General features: G+C 29.7%; 1 protein-coding gene across 2 annotated transcripts in view; it reads right to left on the bottom strand.

Moving 5' to 3' along the window:
• The window catches only part of LOC126833321 (cyclin-dependent kinase 14), a 52375-nt gene that overhangs the window by 18954 nt on the left and 8958 nt on the right, over positions 1-24463 (bottom strand). For both annotated transcript variants that reach the window (XM_050564583.1, XM_050564584.1), the window contains exon 3: positions 4044-4196. In XM_050564583.1, coding sequence (XP_050420540.1) covers positions 4044-4196 — 153 coding nt within the window. The remainder of the gene's footprint in view (positions 1-4043; positions 4197-24463) is intronic.

Raw genomic sequence — 24463 nt, forward strand, 5'->3', positions numbered from 1 at the left:
GTTCGGTTACCATAGCATTTTGTATGAGGATATTCATCAATTGCGGTGCTCATTCGCGGTTGTTTTTAAAATTATTTATCGACATCCGTTTTGGCGGACGTGAAAAGCTTTCTTAGCCCTTAATGCCCGTTTGAAAAGCGTTAAGCTTCAATTGCAGCCGACCGTAAACTACCGAATTCCAAGTCAAGTCGTTACTCTCTATATAAACAGTCTAGTCCGAAAGACTTTAGCGTCCGACAGAAACAAATTCAACGCCTTTTTTTTTAGCTTCGATGTGTATTGATTTCAACAATGACGTGTGGTTTATTTTGCCTGTTAGCACTAAAATGTATTTTTAAGCAGCAAATATTAAACTACTTGATTTCATACATATCACCGTCAAATTCGGGAAAGTTACTTTTATAATTTAATAGGCAAATGGTAATTTTAGTTACAACATATATTAACATTAAAGTTAAATTAAAAACTTAAGTAGACATCCATAGTAAAACTAAAATTAATATCTAATAATACGTCATATTCAAATCAATATATTAAGCTGCTTTTCAATTTGACAGTGCCATTATGGCAGTAATTCCAACAATTAAAAAGATTAAATATAAATTGCAACAAGGCATTGAAGATATTAAAGCGTCATTTATTTTAAACATCTATCGTTAACGGTAAAAAAGAACGATTATCATAATCACAATTGTCTATTCGAACTTTCGATGTTAATAGCAAACGTTAAACTTTAGTAATAAAAAAAAGGTGTCTCTAGAATAATATAGCCATTATTATTATTAGAAATACATTTTGATCTCTATTATTCTATACTCATTGTATCCCTCATAATGACTCTGTTCAAGCAAGCAACTATTGAACTATAAATAAATAGTAAACTTTAAATTTAATTTTAGTTATTTGAAATAGTTACAAAGGACTCGTTAAAGATAAATAGCAAAAAATATCCTATTCATTATAGCAAGTGCACTCGACTAACAACTTCATAAGTGGCGAAAAAGTTTTTAACAAATTTAATTGTAGTATGTTTATTTCTTTTATTACTAAAAACTCATGGTATAACTCTTTTTGTCTGCTTTTAAGTTGTCAAACCTAACATGACATTTTATATATAAGCAAAAATGTTTAAACAGTAAACAACTAAAAAAAAGTACAAAAACTTGGAAGTTAATGGGTTAACTAATCAAATTTTACACACGAAATCATCCAAAATGAGTACACAATAAAACCAGTATGAAGGATATTCAAAATTTAAATTAAATCATAATATATTATTTTATTGATCCGTTTTCCTTGTATTATGAACTCGATGAAATAAAATTGATACAACAAAAAGTCTAACGAGTCACGACTAACTTAACGAACCCACGCAATAAAATGTATTTGAGTATAATTAAATATATTATTACATGATGATTACCAGCTAGTCAATAAAAACTTTGTTTAATAAAACTTGAATATTTGAACAGTTTTTTTTATAAATAGGAACTTTTTGAACGTATATATAATAGACGTAAACAAATTCATACGCATTTTCAAGTTCATTATTATTCATTTAAATTTCATGTCATTAATCACTCTAAGGCCGTGCGGTATAACAGAAATTTTACTAAGACATTGTCAATTAATAACGGATTATTAAAATACATGCAATTTGCATACCATACACACTTAGTTGTATAATTGGAATAAAATTATCCTTAATTATTTGGGAATAACCAAAGTTTACTTAAATTTAACTTCGTTATGTTACTCTTGTAACGAGCTCCATCGGCGTAAGTTATATGTGCAGAAGTTTTTAAGACTTAATGAAAAATAACTTACACTACAATGTTAGAGGTAATCATCAAAAATACTACTCTATGACAAATAAACATCAAAAGACTCCAGACTAATAGTGGTACCCTTATTTATAAGTTATACTGATATGAGGAATAATTCAAAATTAAAAAAGAGAAGAATACGATTAATAAAACATAATAACCAGTGTTTGAAAACGTTTTCAAACCAAAATGTACACTATTTGTTATTACTACAAAAAAACGTTGAGTAAAATTATTGGCAGTATGATAATCAGATAGCTCACTGATTTTTAATTTGTAAAAAAAAATTAATAAAAAACGTTTTTAAGTTATATTGTGCCTTTTTTAATTATATAAAATATAGTTCCTGGAACGAAACGTTTATATTGTTCGAAGCTATCTACTATTATACTGTCAATAATTTGAATCAACGTTTTATTGTAGTTATAACAAATAGTTAAAATTTTGGTTTGAAAACGCTTTCACTCCTTGCAAACAACATTATTGATTATGCTGTTTAGGTTTCTTTAAGCACAGCGTAATTTCTCAATGCCGTATTTTTTTCTATTCAACAAATTTGAAGTACGAATTTTTTCATTCATAAATCATGCTATCATATATAATATTCACTCAAGTACAACCTTTACAATAATTCGACAATTGTATTGTCCCCGACCTGGAAACGTTTAACAAATTGCAAAAATCGTTAAATTATCATATTACTAAATAATTAGTATATCCTTTAACTGTGACATTGGAATGCGTATTATTATTATTAAACTCATTATAATATAAATAATTTATCATGTTGTTTTCTAAAGGTTATTCGTTTGCAATTTACAACACCATTACACTATTAATAATAATAATAATAACTGTAAACAAATTCATTTTAAAACAATTTTCTGATTAATATTTTTAGCGATAATAATAGACATTATAAAATTTATCAGTTCAGAAAATTATTGTAATTCTTCTTATAAACATAAAGTTGCTGAGAACAAAATCCATGTGGCGTCGCTTTATTATCCGACGGCAACAAATTATCTACATATAGTGTATTATTATAATTTTTTTAACTTGAACATTAGCCCGCAAAGTATACTAGATTTAAACTCACTCTCGTGGAAAATTGCATATGTTTAATCGCTTTTATGGAAACTAAATTACATTTAATGTACAGAACTCTAGAAGAAAATGAAAATGAAACAACGGCTGAAATTCCAAAAAAAAATCCATCACACTCTCGACAGGCAGTTGAATTGTAAAAATTTTCTTTCTTTATTCGTCACCCATATCCGTCTTTTGTATCGAATGAGCTTGAGAGGATACTATGTGAGATTGTTGGGGTGGCAGTCAAAGGATTTACGTAAGCCGTGTAAGTATAGTTAGGGGTGAAAAAAAACGTCTTCACCATTGTGTTTTCGGGCCTTTTTGGTAGATAAAAAGAAAGAAAATGGTCATTGTGAGTCAAATCAGAAGAAAAGAAAAATCAATATGCAATGTCGACAGGAACGGTCCGAACGGTAAACATACTTTTTCCTCTTCGTCTTAAAAATTACTATATAAAAATAACTGTAAAAACAGTCATTGCTAATAGAACATTAGTTTTTTTTCCAATTACATAAAGTCTAACAAGAACCAAATTGTAAAATAAGTTATACGGATTAATAAAAAAATATAATTATATCGACGGCAAAGGAAAAAACAATAGTTTAGTGGAATGGCCTATTATAAAGATTTCTTTACGTAGGCCTTCTCCCCTACGGACTACTTTACTAAATAAGCTTACCATATAATGATCTCGTTTACTTTTATGCAAACTTCGCGAACCCATAGAAAATAATTTATATCTATTTTTAGAAAAGCTAATTTAATTAAAAACCCCGTTTTAAGCATTCCACAAAATCATTTTGCATTCAATAATAAATGTTTGTTGAGAAATGCGCGGTATAATTAAATACCTTCTCAACTCCATGTCAAAACTAAAATCTTAATTCAATAGTAATAAGCGTCTACTCGTATTATTACGTTTACTAGGTCAAAAAATACAATAAAGTAAAACCTAAACGATTTTTAACTACAAATCTTAATATTTTGTTTAGGGCGATTTGACTAAAGTGATAGAACTCGTTTTAAGACGAATGACTTTGACGTGCAATTTTTATTTTTTTTTAAACAGGGCGGCTTACGACACGAAAAAAAAATTGATATAATCTAATAAATGTCATAACTCACCATATCTAGACAAGTGTTCGTCATTAGCACAAGGTATATTTCCGTTTGGTTCGATCCTATCTAGGAACTCATCAGAGTAACCGTTGAATGCCAGTTTGTTTGTTATAGCATCCCGAGATGTTCTGTTACGATCTGGATCTTCTTTCGAAATTGCTGTAAAAAAATAAAAAAACACATAAATAACAGAATAAATAATATGCCCAGTGCTTTTCTAACGACTTACGCGGTTCTATTTTATACATAGGTTTTATATGTTTTTCTTTTTAAATTGCAAAATAAAAACTGTCTGTATCACAGAGACTGTAAAAACGTCTTGCAGTTGCGTATACTAATAAAAATTTGCATTATAGGTGCCATGAATAAAAAAGTTCATATGCCATATTGCGATTTCTAGCGGATTTATATTTTTGTTTAAAAACTGCAATTTTGCTCAATATTGATACCACAAAAATGGAAAAAAAAACCTTTAGAAACACTCATAATATGAGGTTTAGACATTAAGCTTATTGATCGAAATGTACACACGGCCAAGGTACCTACAGATGAAATTACAGAAATATTTCAGAAAGTAATTTCCGATCGGTACGAAAGTCAAACATTTATTGATGTCAATTAGCTGGAAATAACTTCATAAATTGGCCCTTGGCTTTTATAAAACGAATAAACTCGGAAACAAAATTAATATTTACTGCACGTTCAACTCAACAAACTATGTTACTTTTTTCGACATAGGTACAATACAATATTTTATACAATTTTTATTTTATAATTATGTATATGATGTGTATTATAATATATAGCTTATCACTTAGAAATAAAATACGCGAGACGACGATTGGTTAAATGTGTACATTATTATTTTTATTCTGATATTATAAGTGTCTAGCTGATAAAATACAACTTAAATGGCCACCGTGAACGGTAAACATAATGAGTGATTGGTAAAAATTAACATATTTTTATTATTATTAAACTCACACAATTTTTTTACAATGAATAATTATTTAAAGAGAACACGAACTTGAAGTCAAGTGGACGACTTGCGTGTTGACAATTATCTATTTTATACTATAATTCATGTTATAATATTATAGTTGCACTTTAATATTATTATAATCATGTCAATACTCATTTCTGAGATCAGATTATTTATTAATAATAATATTAAACCGATTTAATTTAGTAATTGTAATAAATTTTTGAATTACTAAATCAATTTGAAAAAAATGCTTGCAAATCAATATAATTATTTTGTTTAATTTAATTTTGAATGTATTAAACGAGTTTTGAATACTCAGAAAAATACTTAATAACATTTTAAGCTTCATTTGCGAATGATCGATTTCAAGTGAAGTACATGTAATAATTAGTTAAAACTAATAAGAACCTACATGGTTTAAACGATACATTTTTTAAAAACTTGATTTGACGCTTTTTTAAGAAATATCATCAATAAGAATACGTTGAAATATTGTTTTTATTTTATTCTCCTGTAAAACTTTATGCAAATGACTTACATCGTTGTATATCACTTGTCTTATATTACTTCAACTAATGTTTTCTTTTTAACTTTCACAAAAATAAATATGATTTCCAGATATAACGATCATTACTCTCGGATAACGTCTTTTTTCATAACAAATAAAGCTCGAACTATATAATATAATACATAAATTAAACCCGCATAACAGAAATAAGATTAGTAATGAATTACCTAACATAAAAAGAAAAAATCATTAAACCCACAACCAACATTTTAATTAAAGAGAATTATTAACAGTACGATACACAAACTATGCAGACATTTGAACTTTTTAATCATTAACTGAATCTCATTAAATTTTAAAAACTAAAAATGTTTTATGCAAGAAGAATTTTTTGAATGCTAAAATAAAATGAGTTCCTTTCTGGTGCTTAACGAGAGCTTGGGGATATTAAAAAAAATAATGCACTCATGCTTCATATTATAAATCTTTAATCACGTAAATTCACTTTCTCTAATCAATTATTTAAAAAAGATTTATGTTCTTTAATTAACTCACAAAAATATAGTTTAGTAGTTAGACTACATGAAAGAAAACTATACAATTCAATTATACAATCATAATGATTGTATTGGAGCAAAGAAGAGTTCACTAACACATCAAAAACTCTGAAAATATATTAACTATGCTACTATGTAAGTTATTTAGGGCAAAATAAACATCTTTTTTAGTTTCTTTTTTTTTAGACATAACGTATATCGACAACAAGAGTACACTTTGGAAGCATGTACACATAATATACAAGCACTACAAATACAAAGCAGATTCTGGTTAGGGTTACAGATGAAAAGAATTGAGAACAAATATGAACAGTGTAATATGGTCGGTACGAAGAAAATTGCAAGTCACGGAAATGACAGCCCACAATATACAAGAGAGCTCAGTAATCTCAAATTGTAACGTGCACTAAAGCTAGGATGTATACAAATCACTAAACATCTTATATCAACCGATTCGAGGAGATTATAATCATTGTCGATTTGTCGAGGTTTAAACCGTACGTGAGTATATAGATACAAGTTATATGCATCTTAAATCCCCAAAGGGGAAATAGGATATCAAGGGACTGTGCAAGAACGTGACACAAGCGGCGCCGGTGGTACATCTCATTTGCCAGTTTGTGCAAAATAATATAAATGCGGGTTATATTAAATCCCCCCGGGCGTTTATATACTCTACAACAGTAAAAACTCAACTTTTTTCCATCAATATGTTATATAATATAAAATGGGAAACTAAGGCAGTAAAAAAAAAAAATGTAAAACGAAAATGGTTAGGTGATAATTGATACAATATTAATGGGTGGTAATTAGTTTGCTTTTATCGCTTTCTGGTAATTAAACATCTCTCAATTGTTTGCAAACTTACAATTAGCCATTTATTTGGCAGACTTTCTAGGGGGAACATTTAGCTTTGTACCGATCTCAATTGGCGGCAAGGGTAACACTTCATGCTCCCAATCTTAGTAGTTAATTAATGAAACAACTAACAATCAATAGATTTAAACAATTGCTTTTCCCGAGAAATGACAAATAATAAGCTGGAAATACAAAACCCATATCGTAAGCAAGTCGAATGGGTCAAAACATTATTTTAAAATATTAGCTGTAAAACGCACTCAGTCAATCAATCCTGACGTATCTCGTGACCTGCTGGCCAGGTTCCACGTCGTTTGGTGTTCGTTAATCGTATAAACCCCAGATGTTCCAGACCATAAACCGTAGTACGCGACACAACGTGTATTAGGCACAAAAGATTACACGTATTCAAAGTTATATAAGCGTGAGCAGTGAGCCTTCGAAAATGGCTTTTGATAGGCTGATGCGAATAACTTCAAAACCACACCGTACAGAAGTCAATTATCTTATAAACACCGTTTATTATAAAGGATATTGTACACCGTCTGTCTGTATAAAATACTCAACAAATTGATAAACTTAACTAATTACCTAATAATTTTATAACTGGACAGACATTTTCTTAACGCTTGTGAAGTCTATTCTACCAATTTAACACAACAAAAAAAAAACAATCCTTAAAATACTAGAATGTAATTAATATATAAAATACATTGACAGAAACTGATACATTCGTACGGCTGAATTTAACTGGATACCATATAAAAACAAACCAACAAATAAAATATAACTAAGAATCACAGAAATATTATTTTATTAGGTGACCTTAAACTACATACCATATTACTCAAACAATAAACGAGAAAGCAATATTAGGCGTTTGTAGGTAATCCGTTACCGATTGAATTACCTTTATTTTGAACATTATGAAAATGAGAATCTTGTATGCTATGAGTATAATATTACAATATAACCCACTAAATGTTTTATACATTACAATTCACATCATAAATATATATATATACATTAAAATATCATAATAATTATGCTTGTAAAAATAAGACCTAATTATTTACTTAATGATAAACTGTGTTATTATAAAGGGACTCTTGTGTGATGTGTTGTTACTTGTTAAGTAAAAACCCCCAAAAGCAATATGTTGCATATTATTAAAATTACAATTTTCCTTAATTGAAAAAAAATGTGTTTTTGGTTCAGGACCTGGCAACTTCAAAAGTTTCGAAGTCCTAGTTAACAATGAATCCAGTTAATTCTTGTTTAAAAACTTTGCACGAAGTCATAATAAATCAAACCCATTGTTCTAGCAGGCCGGAGAGGGTATTTTGAGTTTTCCATTATTATCAAAAACAAAAACCGGAGAAACGCTCGGACGATTTAATTAATGCATCCACCAGATGTGACGCCTATACAAACTTACTCGTTATTATTATTATTTTTATCTTTCCATTCATAACCATTAGAGTACAACTATTATGTCGGAATGATAGCTCATTTTTTTTGGATGGGTATCATACAACCACAAAGTACACGACCGTCAGCTTGGTGTTATAACCCATCATACAAAACTGATATGTATGTACTGGTTTTTTCACGGTGCTGTGATAACTAGGCAATAACTTTTATTATATTTAACGATTTTATATAGTAATGGTTATATATATTTCAATATTTTACTTAAGTCAAAATGTCATACGTAAGAATGATTTTCCAAAGTAGACAACTTGTTTTGAATTTTTTTATTTACGATAGCTAAAAAACGAGTAAATAAAACATTTGTTTTTGTTATAGTATTGATTAGAGTATATATAAACACAAACACCTATGTATTATTAAGATATATATTATAATATAATAAATGTATATAATATTATATGTATAGCATTATTTATTCTGAATAAATATAGGACCCGATAACAAAGAGTACTGTGTATACGGTCCTAGGATTACTAGGACATAAAGAAAATGGAAAACAATTTGGGAATACGAGCTCAAGCTGTCGCATAAAATGATTGATGACAGCTATTATTATTACGGCAGACCCCAGGTTTTTGTATACCATTTTACTGGGGAACGGTCACATATAAGGTTAACTTAAAAACTAAACCTTCTTCTTCTTATTATTATTATTATACATAGAGCCCCTGATTTAGAAAAACAAGCACAGCTGTTGTTCTAAATCAAATAAGGGTACATAATTTACAAATTTTTAACAAACCATTTTATCAACTTTTTTTTAAAAAATTTTACACGACAAACTTTAGAATTTATAATAGTACCTTAATAGAGTAATTTAACCTTTAAAAATTAATAAGGCCTCGCTTTATTCTGAAATTCAAATTCACCAATATTCGCATAAATCACATTTAAAACATTTTAGTTATCAGTTGGTTTAGGGAGGGAGCTCATATTGTTTCACGTCCATTTGTGTGTGCATAACTTATTCAACGAACGTCATACACAAAATTATGTATCACGGAAAATCACTAGCGAAACGAATAAAAGTTTTAAAAAAACCGAGGGGAAATTATTATGGATTTTTTGTTAATATCCTCTGGTCTCGTCTAACTCAGTTTTCCCGGGAGGAGTGTATATAGAAGTCGTGCAAAGAATTTATTACCGCTCGATTGGAGAACTTTTTCCAGCTACTTCCAGAGGAAAATGCATATAAAGAAAAGTATTTCGAAAAAAATAAAAGTTATTTATTGCTTCCGAGAAATTGAACAATTTTTTTATTCAATTCGTTTAGATAGACTGAGTTTGCATAAGAAGATAATAAAACACAAAATTGTTATAAACAAATAATATAAAATTATATTATGTATCTATAGATTATAGTTTATTTCAAGTACTTTCGTATACAACAATTAATAATTATTCAAATATTTACACTGGAGTGTACCAAGTGTAAGTTAGTAGCAACGGTAGATAAAATATTTATATTCGAGTCTGCTCTTAAATTTTATATACTACGCAACCACCATCTTTTATAGTTAAGCAAATAACACTATAAAATACAGTCTTTAACGACTAAACGTACATATAATAACTACGACTACATTATAATACTTTTGTCGTCTATGTTTTTTTATTTATATTTAATTTGCAAAATGTTTAAGTTAGATAAAACACTCTAACTTAGCTATTTTTTCATAAATATATATTATATTATCAGTTAATTTAATTTTTAATTTTAACTAATTAAGTTATTGATTTGGCATGGAACAAGAATATATTATGTAAACAGTGAAATATTACAAGTAAGCCTTATAGTCGAAATAAAAGATACATTTTTGAAAATGCTCAGAGGAGCTTCTTTTTACTTTTACAAAACTTTGTTACAGTCTTAACCATATAAAACTGCAATTTTTTGTAACGATAAATAATAGGGCAGATAATATACTAGTAGTAATTTTTTATATTCAGTATTCACTATCTATGCCCTATGAATTTATTTCTTAGAATTCCCATACACATATCTGTCTGTGAAAAACGACGAATGGCACTACAGGGGGCGCACAATAACACGCCCAGGCGTCATAAATAAGTCGGTCGATTGTTATCTCGATAGAAATGAAAAGTTGAAAAATAATACGAGGGTAGTTTGTTATTGCATGGGAATGATAATAGCGATAATAGCATTAACAAAAAAAAAAAAAGATTTCTTTAGAAAAAAATTAGAATAAAAGCTTATGCCTTTTGATAAAAGAAAGAAATATTTAGAACGACGAAGCCATGATAACAAATAACGGTGATTTAGAAATTGGATTTATTTATCCTCAGAGGATAACCATTTACCAATGAAAACTGAGAAGGAATAAAAGTTTTATTTTTCCAGTGTCTGGCTATCACAATCAATTTCGAGTTTAGTTGGAATTATTTTATATTGAATTGCTTCGAGTAACAAAGAAATCACTAATGAAATAATAACTAGTATTGTTATTTTTATGAACTTGTCATATTTTTCATTCATAACAGTAAATTTTACTGGTATTTACGTTTTCAAACTACAAGATTGATTTATTTTTAGCTTTTTAGATCGTCAGTTAAATATTTTCTTTTGCTTTTAGCTCTAGCCGCGCAGATCTTTACATTGGCTAAAACGACGCGTTTTTACAACGGAACAATAAATGCCAAAATATTCGTTAATCTTTAATATATTTTTACATTGAAATTATCGGTGTGTGTGGTATTTGGTTGATGCGAAACACTTGGGCAATGATTACTTTTTGCATTAAGCCTTTTTATTTTAGGTGAAGCAATGACAGTAACCACATTTTAAATGCTGGTCAGACCCAAGTATATTATATAGATAGATACAACGTTAGCGATCGCCAAGTTAGTTTATTTTTACTGCGCGTGGCACTACTGTAGAATTTTAATGTTAACTACACTAAGCAGTACGCAGAATACAGCCACTATTCGCCAACAAGAAAAAATTGCAACTACCCTAATTCGAAAATGCAATACAAACGTTAATAAACCGAGACAGTTTAATCAGATAAAATGTAAAATTAAAGTGAGCATACATTTATTACCTAAATTGATTTACTAGTATTTCGATACAACCTAATAATATATTTGATGATAACTCTTATTATGTTTATTTTAATTGTATCCGGTAAAACCGTGATGGAATCGGGGAGCTACATATTTTATTTGTTAAATAAAATCCATTCGTTTTGCGTTATTACAACGTTGTGTACACTGTACATATTATAATTTATAACACATAAAATACCATAATATAGTCCATGACCATCCACCGCCCAATTTCACGGTAAATAATGGTAATCAAAAAGGATAATACGCAAGGATTAAAAGGTTTTTATTTTCATTTTTTTTTTGGAACCCCTTCGGGGTCTTTTTATTTGAATACTGCCATACCAACACGTGACCTATCGTTCGCATGTAATTCGATATGCAACATACAACGAAAGACTCAGAAACAACAAATATATAAAACGACACCCGAAAATTTGTACCGTTTCCAATACAAAACACACAAAATAAGATAAATAAAAACAAAGGAGTATCTAACAATTTTGTTTATACATGTATAATATAAACATTTCATTTGTATCGATCGTCAAAACGCACGATATTATATACGATATACAATATTTTTATACATACAAAATACTGTTCACACATACTACATAACTACATCAAGACTAAAGTATATATAAAAAACAAATAATACTTTTTTTTTTGTCGTTTACAAAAAAAAAAAAGAAGGGCAGGACATGGTATAACTAGAACTAGTAACATGTATTTTTCGAGTTTATTGTTGTGGACAATAAACAATACACACTCTTATTTTCCAGTGGGTGTTCGTTAACTAGAAGCTGTGAGGGAGTTTTAGAGGGAGAGCTTACACAAGGATTTCTAGTTTTGTCAGTTGAAAAGAGAAGGAAGAGGGGAAAATAAAAATGTTAAAGGAACTGGAGTCTAAATTGATGCTAACACGTGTCCGGCCGCGACATAATGGTCATGTGATTCCATAGAGAAATAAGCTGACACTACGGCGAGACATAAAAATCAAACTATTCTCGCAGACTTTCCGGTATGTAGGTACATTAGATGAATTGAACATAAATCCATCCATTCAATCGGATAAGAACCTTAACGGAAAATCATATTTCATATTCGCACAACACAATACATTAAGCTTCCAATTTAGACCTTCAGCAGGGTAAAAAAGTTAATATATTTCTATTGTCAAAATAAAATTACATTACGAGAATCACATAATACGTTTTATGTTGTAAATTATATTATAATTATTTAATTATATTAATAAATAAATATCCGTATAAAATCCTCTTATATTTTTTATGGTTTGGGAAAAAACTACGATCATATATTTATATGCGATATACTCAAATATAAATATTATAAAAATCAAATGATTTTAATGATTATGTGATACTTAATATTTTATAGTAAAAAATTAAAATTCACTGTAGTTATAGAACAATTATAACACCAGTTCAATAATTAAGTATATTATTTTTATAATTTCATAATTTTTAACACATTTTATAACAAATAGAGAGGTAGTACGTTATTGATATTTTATTGTACCTACCTACTTCATTTATAGGGGCTAATTCTTCGCTCACAAGAAGTATAATTTGTTTGTAATAGAGGATTAATTAATTAGGATTCATTTGTTTTTTATGAACGATTTTAATTTTAAAATTAGGTAGGTTTAAATATATATAAGAGTTAGGCTAAGGATCACGTAATAATATAATTAATATAAGTGTTTGTTAGGTAGAGCAATGGTTCAGACCGGTAATTGGAAATGAAAGTTTACATAGTATCTCTAATGATAATGGCGAAAGACTGATATCCTTCGCGACGACAAGAGGCATGACGATTTCAAGCACGCAATTTCAACATAAAAACATCCATAAGCACACATGGATGTCACCAGGAGGCTCTGTAAAGAACCAGATAGACCATGTGATGATCAATTCAAGAAGAAAACGATGTGTACTATACGTAAAGGGTTGTAGAGGGGTAAGCGGAATTTCGGACCATTTTCTTGTGCGAGTAAGATGCGTATAAGATTATCAGTTAAGTGGAGAACTAAGAAAACCATAACCAAGAAATTCGATATTGAGAAACTAAAGGAGTAGACGGACAAAATTGCGTACATAGAAGCTGTGGATAAGCTAAGTGAAAGAATAGAAAATCACACAGTAGACCAAGTATGGGAAAAGATAGAAAATTCTATCAAAAAAGCAGCTAGTGAAACACTAGGATACAAACGGAAAGATAATAGAAAAAAATGGTTCAATGACAGATGCAAGCTAGCGATAGCAAAACGAGATGCAGCAAGATTGAAACTAATCAAGACTCCTAACGAAGATAACAGAAGGCAATTGGCAATCCAACAGAGAGAACTAAAAAAGGTAATTCGAACTGAAAAAAGACAGTGGGAAATGAATCGTATACAAGATATAGAGACGAACTACAAGACAAATGCAAGTGTCTTTTGGCAGATGCAATGAAATAAAAACAGGCTATAAACCCAGAATGACCATTCTGCAACAAACAGATGGAACACTGATTACGGATGGATCAGATGTGGTGGAAAAGTTCAGAGAGATGTTCGAGGAACTTCTAAATAAGCCAATGCCAGAAGAACTAAGGAATACTCGGGTAGTATCAGTCGAACAACAGCTGAATGAATCTACAAAAGAGGAAATACAAATGGCTATCAAAATGCTTAAAAATGGAAAGGCCCCAGGAGAAGATAGCATAACTGCGGAGCTCCTTAAACATGGGAGGAACATGATTACGACACAAATGGAACAATTAATAAATAAGATATGGAAAGAAGAAAAAATACCTGAAACTTGGACTCTGTCAATTATATGCCCTATTCACAAGAAAGGGGATATCATGGATTGTAGGAACTATAGAGGGATATCACTACTCGACTCTTCATACAAGATTCTGTCAAACATACTTCTCACCAGACTAAAGCCATATGGTGAGGAAATAGTCGGTGAGTATCAAGCAGGTTTTAGAGCAGGAAGGTCAACAGTGGACCCAATTCACACCATCAAACAAATAATGGAAAAGAGCTACGAGTACAATCAGGATCTCTTCTTATTATTCATCGACTACAAGCAAGCGTATGACTCCATAGTAAGAGAGGAGCTATGGATAGCAATGAAAGACTTGGGAGTTCCTACCAAGTTAATTAGACTGATAAGATCATGTTTACAGAACTCCAAATGCAAAATTAAGGTCAATGATTATATGTCTAAGGAATTCGAAGTTAAAACAGGATTAAGATGGGGAGATGCACTGTCTCCCATGCTTTTTAATATTGCATTGGAATCGGTGGTTAGAACTGTATGACACTGACGTAGGGATTAGATTACTAAAAAAAAATATTAACCTATTAGCATACGCGGACGATATAGTGCTAATTGGCAAGACAGAGGGCGAAATTAAGACTTTCGCAAAATTACTTATAGAGAAAAGCAAATCAATGGGACTAATGGTAAATGAAGGAAAGACAAAATATATGATATTACCGCGTAAAAACAACAACCAACAAAGCTTAGCGGTAAACGGAATGCTTTTTGAAAGAGTTAATACATTCAAATACCTCGGGGTGGAATTAAGAGCAGATGGAGATAACCATAGAGAAATCCAACAAAGAATTAATACAGCTAACAGATGTCTCTTCGCCCTAAAACCTGTTTTCAATTCTAAGTTTGTCTCATTTAAAACAAAAACTATATTGTACAAAGTAATTATACGTCCAATTGTTTTATACGCGAGTGAAACATGGACTACTACAAAAACAGATGAGCAAAAAGTAGCTGTTTTCGAGAGGAAGGTGCTAAGAAAGATATTTGGCCCAAAAAAAGATCGCTCAACCGGCCTGTGGGAACGACGGACCAATTTAGAACTTAGGGAATTATTTAGTGAGGCAGACATAGTAGCAACGTTGAAAAGCAAGCGTATTAGTTGGGCAGAGCACATATGGAGAGCACAAGACCAGATAACTCGAGAGGCAACAAAATGGATCCCCAATGGAAAGAGGCCACTAGGAAGGCCAAGACAAAGATGGGTAGACAGAGTTAAGAGTGACCTGCAAATGCTAGGAGTAATAAACGGCGAAGAGCTAGCTAATGACAGAGAAGCATGGAGGGATGTGGTGGTTGCGGCGAAGAGCCTAAATGGCCTATACTAAGCCAAGGAAAAAAAAAAAAAAAGTGTTTGTTAGGTAATAATATCGATTCGAATATTACGAAAGTATTGGACTGATAAGTTATATTATGTTAGAGTCGACTGTGAGAAACTTATCAGCGAAATTTAACTACAAAAAAGCAAAAATTGGTATTATTTATAATCATAAAATCACCTAAAGTATGAACAAAATTCAAAACGTTAATGGCGGTCGAATACATTTTAATTATATATCATTATACGTTTCAATATTCGTAAATTGGACGTTGGAAAAATGGTTTCAAATAACAAGAGATATAAACAATTAAGTTGGAAGAACAGTATTGGCCGCCTTTTGTGCATTTCTTTCGGGAAATATTATTAGGGTCCAGCTAAATTACTTGTACCCGCAAAAATGGAAAAACTATAAGAAAAGTTCATAATGGTCAACAAATCCAAAAATATAAAGATGTTAGAGAGTTTTTTACTCTCCGAGATCCAATCGCTTAATTGTAAGCACAAAACAATTTTTTTGTTTCCCAGCATTGACAGTAGCATAGGTAAATAACGGTCAAAAGAAATACTATGCCTTGTTCGTACATAATGCGGAAGACTGTAGCTCAGAGAACAATGAACAAAAAAATGTATACATACCTATATTATAGTACCAAAAAATATTGCCCTTATATTGCTACCGTCGTTCGGAGTTCGACTTAGAGGATCGCAATGTAATGTACAATGTCAAACAGAATTTAGCAATATACAAATGTATTTTGTTGATATTGGATTTTATTCAGTAAATATGTTCGACATTTTACATTTAAATAATAAAAAGCTTAAATAAAAAGTTTTTGTACACCTAAAACTACTTTAAACAAAAAAAAAAATATAGGATTTTTTTTATTCAATACGTCAGAAGACATAGCTGTTTAACAATAAGCCGAATTCTGAAACATTATTAGCATTTTACAACAATGCAATTTCCATACACCATCTTGAAATATATATATTTACCGCTACTATACAATATTAAGTTTTAATAAAATGCAAAAATAGTAGTATCGATTTTAATTGACATCGATGACAGCACTCTTAATCAGATTCCAAGACTACACAGAGAGGAAAACAAAAACAGGGATACATTTTTTTTTATTTGACATCTTTTTCACTGAGGAAAGTACTCCGGAGAACTGTTTTTTCATAAAATTATTTATTTCCTGCTCAATACTTTTATTTTATTATTTTTTTAAAACCTAACATTGAATTATGATAAATTTTAAAGCCAATAGCGAATTCTTTACACCCGACTACGGTAAATATACATACTATTATTTGCAACGTAGAAATGTCTTCTTCATCTTCGCCTTACACTTCCAATTGCATGGGGTCAGCCACCCTAGTCTTACACCTCTATCTCGAGCTCGATCTCCTACATCTTGTTCAATCACCCCAGCTATCCTCATATCATTCTCTATTCCATCTATCCATCTTTTCTTCGCTCTTTCTCTTCCTCTATTTCCCTCTACATTAATCTTCAAAGATAAAGTTAACCTATTCGTTGATAATATTAACATAATCAGAAATGATAATTTTTTTTTATGATAAATTCGCACCGTATTTTATATTTTCATTTCATTCTTGGGTAAAATTATGAATATTACAGGACAATAATGTTACAATTAAAATGTTTATAAAATAATAACTCAATGAAAAATTTCAGAAGGGAATACTATACTGTTAAAATTTAACAGTTAAATAATATAAATATTAATTATAACAATTATTAATTATAATAGCAATTAATAATTATTATAAAAATTATTTATTACAGTTATGGCGGAATCGAAATTTATAAATGAAGGCGCCTTGTAATAATGTTTTTTTAGAAAATGCAATTCCTTAATATTATTATTTAAAAATATTATTATATTTCGTGTTATAAACTTGTACTAGTGTGCACCAATCACATTATCATTACAAAGTATCTGTTTAATATTTTATAGAAACAGAGGTACTAAATTACTTAAACTGTTTCAGGAATTACAAATTGCAACCCTTCGATAGGTACACCTACTATTACAGCTACAAAAATAAATATTACTAGGTAATCTCGTTTAGTAATTAGTATTAAAGTTCGCGTACATAAATTCTATCATAATAAGATATTTATAGTACACACGGGTTTAAGATAATTATACTTCAATGTGGGTAGTAGTACCCTCGGACAACGCGTTTAAATTTACAAATAGGTTACGTATACACACTATTGCCTGTTTATAGAACATTAAGCCTTACATAACATAAATGAGGACGTTGTCGTTAAATAATAATAATCATAATGAAAAAGTAGTACCACCATTCGGGAACATAGCTTTAAATGTGTTTGAGCGCTAACTTACTTAATAAGTAGACAGGAGCCTTTAGGGTCACTTAAGTATTCCAAACAATATTAAAGCCACTCACTGGAAGTGTTATAAAGTATATTTTATAACGAACAAATAAATAACAAATAACAGAGAAAACCTCTTTGCAATGTAAACAATTAACAGTAAGATGCTGGATTCTGTTGTACCAAAAATTGTTCACTAAACATTATAATAAATAAATAAATATACGTGCGTCTAATTACAAAAAAAAATTAATTAAATTAATATTACTTATTATAGCTTTGGCCGTTAATGGGCAAAATGTTAACAAGTAAAACGAACTTAAAAATTACAATAAACAAAAAACAAATAGAAGCAAGTTTTTTTTTCAATAATGATATCACAAAAAATGTAAATAGTGATAATGTAATTCTATCTGGAATACAGATATGACACATATTATTGCGACTGTAGACATATAAAATAACAAAAATGAACTAACAATAACTTTGAAATGAGTCCATCATTTACTTTCTTAATTATCCAAAAGTTAAACTGTTATTTACTAATTTGGACTATTATGTAAGAAACGTTTAAAACCATTACAGACACGAAAGAAACATCGTACATCTCACCTCCTGTATTTAATGCTTACATTATGTCATGATATAATAGCAATATTTTATAATTTTACTAGAATTTTCAGTTTTGGCATCAAAAAAAGTAGGGGCTATAATAAATTGCATATTTAATCGTTGCACTTAAACATATATATAAAAAGCTACCATTCAAAATATAAACACGAGAATCTCAACATAAACACTAAAAAAACCACTTATTACAAAATATATAGTGTCGTGTAGTCATACACGAAAACAAACCAAACGTAGCGCTTGGTAGTGTTTCAGTTTTTTGACACCTTGTAAAGCCGAATTCTTTTTAAAATCTATAGTCATAACACGAGGGGCCTAAATGCAACGAAAACCATTAATATAATAAAAAGAACACGTGAAGGTATAAGCAAGCAATACTCTGAACTGTCATCCATCATGTAAAATTGAAACAATGGATTCTACAAAAACAATAGTCTTGCGCTTAAAGTAAAATGGAAACTAATTAAAAAAACAATGGAAATAATATTAAGTTATAATATAATACGCTCGGTACAAGCAGATAACTAATGGCTTAAATCTAACAAAGACATAAACAGGTTCAATACAATTGCATTATTTTAATATGGACCATGTAATTAAAGTGTATTAAATTTCAATTGAAAATTACATAATTTTAAAATTAATACCATAATTCGTAGACCGAATATCGTATGCATAAACATTAATATAAATTCTACAATGAAATTTATATTAAGTTATTTTTAACAGCAACCCGTCTATTAATCAAACACACAAACAAGCGTAGAGTAATGATGGTTATATAACACGGTAAGATAATTTATTTTGGGTCATCATCTTCCATTTGTATAAGCAGACATTATTGATCAGCATACAGTACGGATAGACACAGAATACGCCCTCTTTTATATATCTAGTTTGCAAATACATAATACATGATTCTGAAGGATTATTCCATATTGTCTAAATGCGAAAGCTGCAATAAATCAATGAAAACAGAAGACAAAAGCACATACGCTAGACGAACTTTGCAAATAATATATGTAGGGGAATAATCTCGTTTATAAACACGGATTAGACGAACAGACACTTAGCTTGAATTGATTGCGCAAAATATATATAGCCAGCGAAAACGGATAAGCTCTATTCATGCTGTTTGCATTTTTTAAATTTCCATAGCTATACAAACGTCTTCTTTCCAATTCAATAACTAACCAGAATAGATTATAAAACAATACATTTTTTGTAAACTATCATATGTTCCAGTAAAATAATAATAGGCAATTTGTATAAAACTACCAAATATATGTGGATACACCTGCGGGGTGTACCTGATATAATCCAATATGCAACAAAATCCAATAAGATAAATTGTATACACTAACGAGAAACTACGAATGATATGGATGACAAGTTATCACTTATTACAATCGCATAATTATCACTCGATTTCAATTTTAAAATTAAGTTATGAGGTCAAAGATCGTAATGGAAGTACATATTATAAAAAAAATACTCATATAAGTTTACCATATACTTAAAATTGAATTATTATTTTTGTCATACATTTATTTGCTATATTATATTATATTAATACTTCCTATTGATCCTAGTAAACCCAAATCAGAATGTCATTTCTATAAAACTAATAATAATGAAATTTGTTACTTAAAAGGAAAACCGCTGACATTCCCATTGTGCATAAATAGAATTACTGAGATTAACACACATTTGTAACAAGCGGTCACGGTGTATGATTTCGCATCCAGCCGAGTAAGTGCTACACGCGTATTTAAAGACTTAATTATGTGTTACTTTTACTTAACTACACGCGAACTATATGTAAACGCTAATAATCCGAAATAGAGAAACCACATGTACGATAGACAATATTGTTTGCTTAAAAATATAAATGATAATACTATGAAAAATAGTTTTTTACAGCTAAATGGAAAGGCCCAAGGAAGAAACAGGTGTTTTCAACATATATATTCACATCACGACCCTTCTAGTGCAGGGACATCAGATCCCTCGACAAGGCCCTTAAACGATAAGTTTATCTCCTCGGGGTTAAAAGGGGTTAACTTATTCAACGACAAACACAGAAGCTTTTAAAATCGGTACACTTGACAGCCGAAAATAAAATAATGGTAATATCGAAATAAAACTAAAATATATTACCAATTCAAAGTGTTTGAAAAAAAAATAAAATGTCGAAGACAAAATATGTTCTAACATTTTATACTTACATTCCATTAGAATAGGTACAAACACTAGTGAAGGTCTTTTATATTAGGTCAAAAAACAAAACTGCAAATAAACATCGAATAATTACACATTATAATGCCTTTATAATATAAAGTTTGGTCGGACCACGTGAGTTTTTTTCGTTAAATAAACTAAAAGTAGGTGTAATAAACTTCACAACAGTACACATGTACATACTAATATTATATAGGCACCAGTTCTCGAATGTTTTTTAACAGAGGATATACGTGATTATATGCGGTGTGAATGTCGAGACTTGTGATGCGCTACTGGTTTGTTTTTTTATGATCTATACACATGTGCCGGCCACAACAGGAATGAGCATCGAATGACAATTAGGTCTCAAGTCAGTTTTCCGGAACTCGGCGCACGTATGACTGACGATTGTTACATATATTCATTCTTCTCTCTAAATATATATATATATATATATATATATCTATGTGTGTGCGTATGTGTATATAGCTTTTACTACTTCCTATCCTTAAACTTGACATTATCATCGACGAAAACAAAATAAAAAATATCATTCCGCACGTTTTTTCGACGCGAACAAATGCGCTTAACATGTTTAAATTACTTTTGCTGAATCATATGTTTTGTATGGGGGAGGGGGGCATATTATATAATTTCATTATTAATATAATCATTACTTAGTTAGTATAAAAGTTAGTTATTAGTACAAAAGTACCATGTACAATTCCTAATATAGGGTTGGACAGCTAAAAAAACAGTACTACATATAGAAGTTTCACTTATAAATATGTTTAGGACAAAATTAATAAAAATATAACAACCATTTTAACATATTGTATCGAAATAAGCCAAATGAAAATTAGTTACCTATAGGCACCATACTACAACTTGTAACACTTATAATAATGAGGCTAAGAATAACACATTTACCAATGCAAAGTGACATAACAGACAACAAAGACTGTCCAAGCAAAATTATTTATAGAAAGCATCTTTGTACTTACTGTCTCCACATTGTCTGTCAAGCTTATTTGATTTTGATTCCTAATTACTCAACCCAATTTTAAAACGGAGCGAAATAAAATCGTTTGCCTTATTTACAATAGCAGTAACATAGCCAAAAGTTACAGCAAACGTATTGTGTAAATAATAAATAATGTTTATTTTATAAAATCAATTAATGGTAACCAGTAAAATAGTAAGATTTATTAAGAAAACAATCGTAAAATAAAATAAAAGCTATTAATTATCGTCAAGTAATGCCAATAATACCGATAATATTGGACTGGAATTAACTAACAGTTTTAAGTTTTGTTCATACTAAACCTGATCAAAACAATATTATATTATATATTATACTCCAGGTACAATATTTTTATAATATTAAATTTAGATACAAAGTCATTATTATATTTATACAACGATATCTACATATTAGGAATGTATTTATCAGTTTTTAGTTCAGATATATGGAAACCGGAAAACGATTGTAATATAATTATGCCTACACTAGAGGCCATGAGTAATGCATATTATTAGGAAAAACGTATGACTAAAATATACGAATATTTATCGTTAATCGTCAAAACCGACTGGTTTACTCTATTATTAGATACCTACTACTTTATTATAGTATATACATAGATCTTATGCTAGCCGTAATGGTATAATTGAGTTGTTCTTCTAGTTCCATAGAGTAAATAAAAAATAAACCATTGATCATAATGTTAATGATCGATGATGATGATAATAATAGCGGTAATTAATTTAAACAACACACCTAAAAAAAACATCACACGAATTATAAATGAAAAAAAAACCAATGACATACGCAAGCCTTATAGTAATAAATAATAATTATACAGTTCACAGCTAATGAATGAAACGGAACGTTTTGAATGGAAAGCAGTAAATGTTTAGCACCCCTGAATATGCATGGAAATGAATCATCAGCTAGACGTCTAACGGCCAAGGCAAACATGAGATGAACAGACCTCTCGGCGATAGAATGTCGTGTCGATAAGAAGATATTCATTTAAACTGTTTGCGTTGACGTATACAATGGAAATCGCGTGAAATGTGATATAAGGCAATTTATTTCAGGATAAAACACACAGTTTGCCAGTAATTGTTAAAACCCGAAGCAAGGTCCGGTGGTGTATCTATTGTGTCAACGTACGTTTATTTATGCAGCAGATTGTGGCTGCGTTGGTGACCCGATTCAATGCAGGTTATACTCATGTGTTGCATGGGCGTCAATATTACCCACACACGAGTCTCGGTTCAGTTTTGGAGACGGAAAATGTGAATCATAAGTACAAAAACAATTTCAACGGTTCAGTTCATGTGAAAAACGTGCGTGTTTCGAAGGAGGTGCATTCTTTTGCACCGAACAATTTCGAGTATTATTATTATCATACAATATGTAATACATTTCTGAAACGAACAACATATGGAAAATATGCCGAGGCCCCAAAGGATGCGAAATAATAATAGAATATAATACACTCAACGTTTCCCGAGACGGTTTATTCATAACATTAATAATTAAGCATGCCTCTTTAAAAAAACATCTGCATTTGTCACAATGTATTAACCATTAATTGTTATACATTTTCTAGAATTTCTCTCCTAGTACCAAGAAATTTGACAAAACAAAGGAAAATAATGTGTAATTATTGTATTAATCGAACATTGCATGTTAACTATTGGAAAAAAATAAACGCTTCGCGAACGAATAAGATTTGCGAAGTAAATTAAAACCATATTTTTAACTAACAACGTGGAGTATAACTTATCTAGCATACCTCAGACATCGGTGCATGCTTACATGGCCTATTATTAATCGGCTTAGTCACATTATAAGAGTTTCGCAATACAATTTACTCATTAACAACACAGGAACCTTAAAATATAATTATATCAAATGAAAAATAATATTGTTTAAATACGAAGTTTTGTGTGTCACAGATAAAATAAATTCAAAACTAAAAATTTGGTTACCTCTCAGTTCCTTTAGGCTATTTGTTTTAATGACAATAAGATAAAAAAAATGATAACTATTAGATATGTCATATAATGTATGTTAAGAATTTTAATAGAAGTTTATGGAACATAGTAAACAAGGTCTTAAACTAAACAACTAAAAAGCTGAAAAAACATTTAATTAAAAATTAACTTTGACGTTTTTTTAAACGTGTCCATAAAAAACTAAACCAATTACATGATTTTTTTTTTATAGAAATAATAGCGTTTATTTTAAAAATTTACAATCTGAGTAAAATAATAAGTAATCAGATGATTTAGTATGTGCAACCGCATACATATGGTATGGACTGATAAAATACATTTCGAACTAGTTTTTATTATTATTACATGTATTTTGTTTAAAACAAAGAGATAACACGTGCGTGTATTTTGTTCTTACGTTATACAATAAAACAAAACACGCGTTTCAAACGCACAGCTCAAACGAGACATGGTTTAGGTAGGAAATGAAAAAACGACCGCAGTGACTCACGCTCAATTAATTTGTAATAAAGCCTAGTGATAAACAAT

This window comes from Adelges cooleyi, unplaced genomic scaffold (genome assembly GCF_023614345.1).
Source record: "Adelges cooleyi isolate 19-005CV unplaced genomic scaffold, UGA_ACOO_1.1 ACOO_flye_CR_arks_rails_tigmint_CR_PRNA_2, whole genome shotgun sequence".
NCBI lineage: Eukaryota > Metazoa > Arthropoda > Insecta > Hemiptera > Adelgidae > Adelges > Adelges cooleyi.